General features: G+C 41.2%; 1 protein-coding gene across 1 annotated transcript in view; it reads right to left on the bottom strand.

Annotated features, from left to right (window-relative positions):
* mtnr1bb (melatonin receptor 1Bb) overlaps window positions 1-8,703 on the bottom strand; it is a 38,451-nt gene extending 29,748 nt beyond the window's left edge. Inside the window, exon 1 of the mRNA XM_079565865.1 lies at window positions 7,867-8,703. Coding sequence (XP_079421991.1) covers window positions 7,867-8,074 — 208 coding nt within the window. The 5' untranslated portion in view covers window positions 8,075-8,703. The remainder of the gene's footprint in view (window positions 1-7,866) is intronic.
* Window positions 8,704-11,413: the final 2,710 nt, after the last annotated feature.

Consider the following 11,413-nt stretch of genomic DNA (forward strand, 5'->3'; position numbering starts at 1 on the left):
GTAAAACGCACACTTCACACTTCAGCGTTTTGTAGTAAAATACAGGCTAGCCCGCACCTGTCACTGCCTGTGCCCAAGACCCGCTGCAGAGGGACCGAGATAAAGGGGCCAACACTGTGCAAATGAATGATACGTATCTTATCGTGGTTGTACGGTAATTCGACGGGGCTGACGAGTATGAGTACTTTGATTTAAGTACTTGCCGATACCGAATACCAATACGAGTACTCTTTTCTTCAACATACTTTTTGAAGTGAATGGACGGTTTATAGACTGACCTTTTCACAGCAGATTGGTTAGTAATTAGTTAATTTACTTATTTGCATTTCCACTACTAATTGCAATTGCGCACGGCTCCGGTGTTGTCTGGGCAGACAAAAAAATGCGAGAAGAGACCATTTAGCTGCAGTAATAAGTAACCATCTCAAAGTATACATAAATGAGTAAAGCACAGGCATGGAGGTGCTTTTGGACACGGGCTGTTCTGTCTATGATGGACAGTGCATTAAAAATGTTTAAAAATTAGCTACTGGGTTAGTTTTTCTGCTGAATATGCCCATAAGGGCATAAAACGGCGTAAGAATTGCCAAACTGTTAGTGGCTAGTTAGCAACATTAACCTGTATCTTGTAAACACTGCAGACTCCACACTGCAGCAATAACAACATTCAGCTCTGGTTAAATCCAGCACAGACTCTGATTTAGGAAGTGTAGTCTGTAATAAAGTCAGCTCTATGTGGAATATTGTATTTACACTAAACAATTATCCAGTTTGTTGCTATTTTCTCTCCTCAGCGGAGAGCTACGGCCACACGGCAAGTGGTATCGTTTTCTGGTATTGAGACCTCATTAATGAGTGCCGTATGAGTACAAGCATGTGGCCCGATACCCGATACTGGTATCGTTATTGATGCATCGCTAGTTCCTGCCTACATTTTTAGTATTATCCCCAGAAACATTTTTCATTTATTTAATCATTGCATTGCATGATTTGTATTGATAATAATGATGAGGATGATAATCGCAGGATAATTTATGTCTCTAACTCCAGAGAAATATCTGGAGGTCAAAACTAACGGCAGACGAGCAACCTTGAAAGCCCTCGAAGCCATCATATATTATCATAGGTCAAAATGTTATGTGTTTGAGGCTAAAAGAGTAGCTGAACACTTGTTTTACTTATCATGCATACATGATAAGTATGCATGATAAGTAAATGATAAGTCTGCTATACTGGAGACCAGGCCTGAAAAAAAAAAAGACCTCTTTATGTTTAATTCAGCAAGTATAAAACCCTGTATAGTTTCTACCGTGACCTGACAGAGCTGAAAATGTGATCTCTTAAAGCTCTGTACCATTTTATATAGTAGGAAAAACAATTAAATCCAAGTTTATTTGACCTTTCTTTGGTTCTTTGTTTAAAACTATGAAATAAATAGGAAATGTGTTCTTTGTATTCTGTGCCTATTAGCAGAGGATGTTGCTGTATGTTTGCTGTAATTTAGCCGGTACTGCATTCTATTTCTTGAATAATAAATAATTTTCCTGTTATTTTTATCTATTGACTAGATAAAACTGAAAAAACAATTTAATTTTCATCCTTTTACAACTCTGTTTCTCCCCAGGATTGTTGCAACCATCAATCCTTTACTAATCACTAATTACTCATTTCAGCAGAGAAGCACGGCAAACTCTTACATCCTAAAATGTAAAAATTGTCTTTTTACTGTTTTCGCACCACAGAGAGAAACACTGACTCTGAACACTGATTGAAGAGAGCTTCTCCCCAGCCATGGACTAAGCTCAGACATTTTGGAGGCCTTATTTTGCGAGGGTTTAGTGCAGCAGGGAGAGGATAAGAGGGAGTCGGCACATGATGTAAATAGAGTCTTTGAAGGCTGCCTGTTGTGCGTTATAGCCTAACTCGCTTTGAAGGGTCCAACACCTCGCTCCTCTATAGGCAGCGCTCAGGGATCTCTGGCCTCCACTGTAGAGGCCTCTGATGCACCCGCCTATAACGCTGGACTTAAACAGTGCTGTATAAACACCATATCTTTTGTCATTGCTTAATAACAATGCTGTGAGAATTGCAATGGGTAAAACAGTATCACTTTGGACAAGCCCTGTACAATCACTTCACTTTGTCACTTTGCCTTCACTGCATGGTACAGTGTCCATCTACACCCTTGTTTACCTAACTTTTGACACGGGCGCAACCGTGTCAGATGAGGGCAAACAGACCGTATTTTGGCACCGCGCCCATGTATGAGGCTCTGATTCTAACGTGATGTGAACTGACTGCTGGACTCTGATTTGCCGGATGACAGAGAGGACAGCTACAACTGGCATGTTCTGCATGGTTAACATTTCACAATGTCATACCGTGGTTGCAGAAGGTGATTATGCCAATGATTAGCTACAGTTAGCATCATGTTAGCTCAATAGCTTACCTTGTCTTTTAGCTGCTTCTTTCCTCAAAATTTCCTCAAAAATCTCACCTCAAAATAATGTCATAAACTTTGTCATAAATCTTTATTGTATGTTATTGGCCCGTGCAAGGTGTTGTATATATTGTGTTTCATCCATGGCACAGCCCATGATGCACTGTTTGTAATGGAAACAGAACCGCATTGTCCATATTCGCGGTGCAGCGTCCTAAACCGTGTTGGGTGGAAGTGTGATATGCTGAAAAGGGGCTAAAGAGGCTGTACAACAAAATAAATGTGTTAATTTATCCTGGAAGATTTACAGTGGTCACACCTTAACCGCAGCAAATCATTGTCCAGGATTTCACATTAAACCATTAAGCGGTGCTGCAACCCACCTCCACCTATAGTCACCGCCTCTGCCCATGGTTTTGCCCGACACTCCTTCCACATCCCATTCCAAAACCAGTGTCCAGGCTCCGTGTGAAAACATCCCTAACGCTCATCTAACCTGCACATCAACATCATCACACCCATACCACGTATGTCTTCTGCAGGGATCTGAGTGCCAAACATATAGCTGTTCATGCAGACCAATAAAGCTTAGCTTCACTCAGAACCCACCACTAATGGTAATAATACATGGTCCACCGAGCACCTAGCACTCTTTATGTACCTAAATGCAGGAGACATGGTGGGTGAAGTGTCTTGCCCAAGGACACAATGACAGCGTGCACCTGCAGAAGCTGGGATTTGCACCACCAACCTCTCGGTTACAGGATGACGCGCTCTAGTGTCTGAGCTACTGTCGCCCCTGGACTACGACTTGACCAAGCTTCAAATCTCGAGGAAACCAGATGGGAAAAAGGCTGAAATAGATCTAAACGTGGACTTATTTGTGAAAGAGCTGTGTGTAAACCAAGGTAAAGGTAGAGATGCTTTATTTGTCATTATACTTGAGCTGTACTACGAAATGTGTCCTCTGTATTTGACCCATCCCTCAAGGCCACTGGACGACCCGTAGGGAGAAGTGGGCAGCAGCAGAGCTGCGCCCGGGGACCCATTTCCATGATGTGGAGCCAAACTGATGGTCAGAAACACTTGGCTGGAGGATTCACCTATTGTATTTGTTTTTAGTGCGGGGGAACCCTACGCAGACACGGGGAGACCATGCAAACTCCACACAGAATGGCCCTGTACAGGTAGGAATCAAACCTTCCGGCTGTGAATGAACACTAACCGCTGCTCTACCATGCCGTCCCAAGCTTAAACAAGACAAGAACAAACTGTCATGCAAAACAAAAGCAAAAGTAACATATCTGTGTAAATAAATGAAATTTATTTAAATTGCAGATAATCCTGCCCCAGAATAAGCCCAAACACTTCCAGTGGCACTGGGAATCAATGTGATAAATGAAGAATCAGACACAGCTCAAAGAGAGTGACAGGAAGTCACAATAAAGATTTGCTGCACAAAGTTGGATCTCAGTCAGGGTTGAATGAATCCATTAGAAGAATCTTAAACTATTTCTCACATGCACTTGATCCCCCAAAATATATCACATTTTTTATTGCATAGGCATGTTAGGTAAAATATTTCGATTAAAAAGCAACTCTGAGATACATTTTACAAAACGTATACTTTAGGACAATGAGCGGTTACTGCTGCTATACTGACCCTCTTAATAATGGTCAGACAGAGTTTCTTTTCGCTCTTTAGTTTAAAGCAACTCTCACATTATGTCATACAATCATTTAAAACCATCATGTGAATGAATGTTTTTGGCAATTTGCATGCACACCAAACTTTTTTTTAAATTATTTAGTTGGTCATTTTGCCTCTTCTTGATCAGAAGCACTGTGTAAAATCCTACTGGCATTTCCAGACCAGTGTGGGCAGGTGTGAGTTAGTCATCATTCCACACTTAACACCTTGCACACTTCACCAAACTGTAGAGCAGCTCTACTCTAAAGTAAGTGGACATAGTCACTCTAGGTAATTTGATCACCCTCGTCATCAATATAATGTAGTACAATGAAATGTCTTGTAATGTTGTGTACTGTAAATGTTTCATTTTTACCCTTTTATATACTTTTTAATCCCCAAAGGGAAATTTGTCATCTACCTTTGACCTATTCTTCAACCAGTGCTTCAGAGCAACCTACCACAGCAGTGCTCTGCAGTGCAGCACCCGGGCACCCATTTCCTGATCTTAAGAGACCAGGAGGATTGGGAAATAGTTCCCGAATCCTTTACCCCCAAAAACTAGGCACTGGGACTGTGGGTTTGTGTGAAGAGATGAGAGTATGAGAGCAGTAATTTGAGGTGTTTGAGGGTAATGCACTACATGAAATATAAAGCTCCACCATCCATCGAGATAAATGTATGCCATTACACCAGGGAAGCATCTCTCGTGCAAACTGTCTCCATTTGAGAACTGAATCTGTCGAAGCTATTGACGTCTATCATAACAATGGCACATGAATAAATGCATACGACATGCCACATTTGTTTTTTTTTTAAACATGCCACTGCACAAACTGATTATTATCTTTTATTAATTTTAGTTTATATATATCAGTTATGGCAGCGCTCTCTGAAAATCATGTTTTAGGAAATAAAAATCAACAATCCTTTATATGATTGAAATTTGTTAGTAAAACTAGTTATTACATACAACAACTGGAATTCAACATATAGTTTCAAACTAGTATATGATTGACCTGATGGAAGCAGAGTAGACTTGATCTTAAATCTTTAAATAAGCACTGTCTCTGTAGCCCTTTATGGAGGTGTTCCACACTCTCGGTTGTGCCATTGTGGCGGGGTTATGCTAATTACTCTGCTCCATCTTTAGCTCGGACACGAGGCTCCTCTGCTACACTCCTCAGACATTCAACCTGTTTGTCTGGCAGTTTAATGCTGATGTTCGTGCTTCACCTTGGATTAGTGATTGAAGTCTTGGAGCGTATTGTAATAATGAATGTTTTTCTGGCTTAAGACAAATTAGTCGACATAAAGACATAAAGCCGCTAAATGATTTGTAGTCTTATCGTTTCATACAATCAGCTTTCCTCATTTAGAGCAATATCTGAAATGCTATGGGCACTTCGCGTTGAAGGATAACTATCACACTTTCTGGCTCCAAAGTAAAAAGTACAAAGATAGCTGCATGTGTTTTTCCATTCCTCTGATGTTTTCTGCAGATATACTGTCAATGCCACTGACTCACGACATCACCCCATCGTGTTGCCAGAAACAGGTGGTGAATTCAAGGGGTGGCTTCATGATTTTGAGGCTGCACAGTTATGATTCACTTTTTAAACTACTTTCTACTTTAAATACCTAATAATTTGACAGAGCCATTAATACTTTTATTGGAGTAATATTTGACCAATTTGTTTTCAAGTAATGGATTTCTGAACTTTGACCAATGCTGTTTTGGAAATGCACAGACTAACCATCATACAATTCATACATGCTTTTTCTTTTTTCTCCAAAACATAAAAACTAAATAGCTTTACACTGTACGTCAGTAGTGCAATATCAATTTACACTAATCATTTGCAGTAAAGTATCAATATCAATATCAGTATCAATATCAGTATAATTCAATATGCATTGTTCAAATAGGAAACATTAGTGTTTCTCATGCTTATTCCAGTTACCATGTCTGATTTAGACGGCACGGTGGCGCAGCAGTTAGCACTCACGCCTCACAGCTAGAAGGTCCGGGGTTCAATTCCCACCTGGACAGGGCCGCTCTGTGTGGAGTTTGCATGTTCTCCCCGTGTCTGCGTAGGTTTCCCCTACCACTAAAAACATGTACAATAGATTCCCCTCTGGGGCCAGGACTCCCCTGAAAAAGAGATTCTTAATCTCAGTGGGACTATCCTGGTTAAATAAAGATAAATAAATAAATAATGTATGCATCAATTAACAAAATGTTGCACATAACTATGCACTTAGACAACTGCACTTTTGCAGCATATTCAAATTGCATTCATGACCAGGTCTCTGATTTAAATGCTGTGTGGTGTAATGCAGATTGGTTTATGAAAGCAAAAACATTGCAAATTGTTGCTGATATGCAGGATATGTAAATGCATGACTGTAGCAAGAGGAGGTTAAAAGAAAACAGCAGATCAGCAGTACATCACTGGAAAAATATCAACCCTGGCAAGTTACAAACACATCCTTGAGATGGTGCAATGTTTTCAGAAGTTACTTATTCTAAAGTTTACAAATGCTACTTTGGGTCAGACAACAATGTTGGTGATTGCTCCAGGTGTGCGCCTTTTAGATTTGAGATAAATTCATTATACAGTAAAGCATTTAACCTATTGTAAGTTGAGTCAGTGTTTTAAGTTTCAGACGGTCTTAATACTGTCATTTATATTTTCTTAATGTTTCTGCTCCATATTATTCATTTTGTACAATGACTCATTATTTACAGGTGCTCGTCATACAATTAGAATATCATGGAAAAGTGCATTTATTTCTGTAATTCAACTTAAAATGTTAAACTAATATATGATATAGACTCATTGCATGCAAAGTGACATCATTTTGATGATTATGATTTACAGTCCATTTTCAAAATATTCTAATTTATGAGATTTTTAATTTGGTGGTTTTGCAAGCTGAGCCAATATGATCAAAATGATAACAAATAAAGGCTGCATATCTCACTTACCATGTAATGAGTCATATATAATGTCATATATAATGTCATATATTAGTTTCACAGTTTAAGTTGAATAACAGAAGTACATGCACTTGTTCATGTCTTGAAGCGGGAGTTTTTTAGATGCATGCATCTAAAATTATATTATTATATATATTATATTATATGATTACATGCACAAAGGATTCAAAACATATTTTCTTTGCTCTGTGCCAAAGTGTACCAGCATTTGTCATTGGTAATTTCACATCAAGATTAATCAACAGCTAAACTATAAGTGCACTTTCATTAAGCTGCTCCGTCTGAATGAACTCAGCCCATGAGAATTTCATTTGTGCCCAAGCTTCCCATGTCTGTCTTGTCGCGCAGTTCTTATGCAATACACAGACCTCTGTTTAACAAATGACAGCAACATAAACCTTTAGGCCCAAACGGCTTTTTTTTTTTTTTTATTACAATAAGTTCTTGCAGTGGCTCTTCTTGAGAAGCGATACGATCTGTCCGTGACACCTCGATCACCTCATTTCTTTAATGGAACAATAAAAGACAAATGCGATCGGCAATGTCGTGTGAAGGAATGGCTTGAATTTGAAGTTCAAAACCAAACCTCCTTTATGAGGGTTCATATCCAAGCTTAAAAAGTGCTACCTGACTTCAAACACTAAAGTGCCAGCTCCGGTCCGTCTGAACAACTTCGAGCGCACTTTCGCAGCCTTTGCATCATCCACATAGGAAACGGCGCGGCTGTCTTACCGGAATTCCGTAGCTTGCGGTTCCTGAACACGGAGATGATGACCAGCAGGTTGCCCAGCACGTCGACCACAGTGGTGAAGATGAGCACGCTGGCCAGGATGCCTATGACCCAGGCGGGGCGGGCGCTCCCCTCAGCGGCCAGCGTGCGCTCCAGTTGGCCCAGCCGCGGCTCCGTGCGGTTCTTGATGAGGGTCAGCGCGTCCGGCATCACTGACCCTTAGCTCAGTCTTGCCACGCACATGGAGCGCAATTGTTCGGGGCGGCGCACGAGGAGGCGACGACGATCACGTGTGATCACAATGAAGTTTGCTCTGTCTGTACTAAGAAAAGTTACTTCTTTAAAATCATCATCAAAACAGAGGGCGCAGCTTTAATGCCTAAGTCTTCATCTTCGTCAACAGTTTTCTCTGCTGGCATCTCTAATCCCCGTCCGTCTGCGTCCTGAAACCTACCCACGCTGAAAACACACAATCCCTCTTCTCCAAATATTCAAAACGCTTCATTGCGTCTGGGTTGAGTATCGATTGACGATGTGATGCGCCCTATGCTGTCTTGTGCGCTGTCCTTGCCACGCACTGACTGAACTGTCCAACGCATCTAGCTCTCTGCCGCGTGGCGAGGCAGCACTGTGGTGAACATCCCTCGAGAAGACTCGTCACAACACATATATACCCCCCACTCTCTCAAGCAGTGGGCAGACGAAAAATTCTGTGTGAGCGCGCGGAGAGGCAATGACAATTTAGCAGTCACTTTCGCTCCAAGTGTTGGTCCTAATCCCATCTCCGTCTCCTCGCGTCGGCTCTTTCTCTGGGTGTGCGTGCAAACACAGTTCCCTCATTTCCCCCTGTCTATTCCCAGCGTGACTCCCATCTGGCTTTGATCTCGGCACAATGCTCCGAGGTGCACATGCGAGGGCGCGCGCGCTCTCATACAACTTCAATCTAAACTGCGCTCCACGAGAAACGTGCCTTATAACAACGTACGCACAACTAAAGCCCATTAAGCCGCGCGCGGTCTACTTCTGTTCTCAATGAAACAAACTTATAGGCCTACGACACACACACACACACACACACACACACACACACACAATTATTTAATGCAACACAATGGGAATAGGCCTGTGAAAAGCGGTGCGCAAATGCGGATCATGGGAATCATCCATGGAACAAGGTCCCCCGCGCAAAAACATCAAATAGCTACAGGTGTAAAAAAAAAAAAAAAGAAAGAAAGAAAAGAAAGAAAGAAAGAAAAGGAAGGAAGGAAGGAAGGAAGGAAGGAAGGAAGGAAGGAAGGAAGGAAGGAAGATCAACAAAAATTGAGAAAGATAACTGTGTCTCGAGTCACTGAAGTCACAGTAAATGGGAAATACTTGTACATGCAGCTATACACTAAATATTAGACCATATTACCTGAGAGAGTTAGCAAGAGCTACTGTTTGTTTGCTAAGTAATAGGCCTATCATTTTATGAAAATTTGCCCTTGAATATAATTGCCACTGATGTGTATACTAGTGGAAAAAATCAACTTATCTTCTAATAATTCATTAATGAAGCATTTGCGGATATGAACTTGGTTATAATGCAGACTGCTATTGCAAAGTCTTGCCGCTGCATCTTTGACCATGACTGGCTTGGGCAGGGATCCTGGTATTGTTTGTATGCCAGTGGGCTGCCATGTTTTTCTCTGCTGCTACATTTAGACACACTGAGCAGTGGGAGCTGGAGGTGGCACCAATACTCCTAACACATCTAACGGGTGGCAACACAACAGCACTGCCAGAGTGACTTTTCAGAGCCACTGGACTTATGTGCCATCAATACTGTCAGATGCACTGGTGACATATTGAGGCCAACACTCACTTATTTAACTCTTTGTGTGCAGTGTGCGGCCATAAGAGTGGATGCCCTGCAGCGCTGCTGGACGGGCAGATTATCAGCGCTGTGATGGGACATGCCCATAGAAGGGGGCTGCTGTGGGACAATGCCCACAGAGAGATCAGACAGAGAGGACAGAGAGGTGAGACAGCCACACGTATTGGGCTGCAGTTTATGTGTAACAACAAGGGCAAACAATAGACATGTAGATTAGGGAAGATATGACCATGAAGTCAGTTCAATGTGGTGAATATCTCAACTATTTCTACCGTTGATTGAAATAAGACTTAAACCAGGACTAAATTAACACATGGGGAGATAGTGTGGGAGGGGGTGGGGTTAAAGCTGTAGTTAGGGCTACATCATTAATAGCAGGCTTTCTTCAGGCAACAGCAAGTCGAATAATACTTTATAATGCCACAAATGCAAAAGGTCGTGGCACATTTCATTTTAAAACATTTGTAACCATTCATTCAACAGAAGAACTAGGGAAAGTTTGATATTCAAAACCAAATGGGACACAACGGGCAACTTCGGACTTCTGTCAGACCTGCAGCGAATTTTGTTTTGGAGCACAGTTTTTGTATTTTTGAAAAAAGTCTGCAATGAAAATAGTTGTCATTGTTGTGGTTCTGTCTCTAAGGAAAGCAAATATTTTCTCTGAAATTTTGATTTCATGCCAGTTCGAATCAAACCCCTGAAAAGCTCAATTTTGTTCTGGAGATAGCATCCTATGCAACCTTGCAATTCAATTCAATTCCTACCAGTTGATTATTTCTATTGTTTGCACAAGAGTCATGTTCATTTTCCAAAACCCCTATAGTGTCAGAATACACTGCTCTCCATCTGCACAGAGGAACAGTAATAAAACTTCCAAACAGCTTTTGAGTGCAAAACTCTGAATACAAAATTAGATCACCAGAGTACAGTGCACGACATGCTATTCTATCTCCATCCCGTACTATGTGACAACACTGCAGTATAAATATTAATGACACAGTTGTTTAGAGCCAAATCTTTCAAAGGCATTGTTGTTGTTTTTGTGCTCAGAGTCGGTTCACAAATCAGCAGATGGTGCCAATTGTCCAGGTATGAAGGGGTGAAGGCAGCAGGGACAACACAACTGAAGAATATGTGTGGTACTTTGTGATAGCTGGAGTTAATACTTTTCATCTTCAAATGTTTTAACGTCTTTTCCTTCATTTAATAAAGCACTTTGCGATTTTTTTTATCTGTGATAGTTTCTAAAAGCTGGTTATTTGTCTTCTTCTTCAGACATCTAACTCCAGGTCTTTTCTCCCGTATGCCCTGATTTAGTTCCCGACAGACTTGTGATGTTGAAATGTGACTTTTCCTTTGGACACGCACAGGCATAATAGTGATTCACAGACATTACCCGCACCCCTGAGGCACATAAAGCGGGGTTGACGTGAATATTATTTGGCTGAACTTTTTTTTTTCACTGGTGTCGAGTGAGTGGGCCTTTTTTTTTTTTTGAGTCTGGCAAGCGTGGTGGTGATGATCTTAGCAGCTTGACAAACATGCATGTCAAATTTCATGAAGTCCGTGCATTGGGATTGGGGTTAATCTTGCATCAGACAGTCTGTGTTTAGTGGCCAAAGAGATGCTGATAAAGCTGTGATTAGGTGATTTCAAAAAGCTCATGCAAA

The sequence above is a fragment of the Gobius niger genome, assembly GCF_951799975.1.
Source record: "Gobius niger genome assembly, chromosome: 11".
In the NCBI taxonomy this organism is placed as follows: Eukaryota; Metazoa; Chordata; class Actinopteri; order Gobiiformes; family Gobiidae; genus Gobius; species Gobius niger.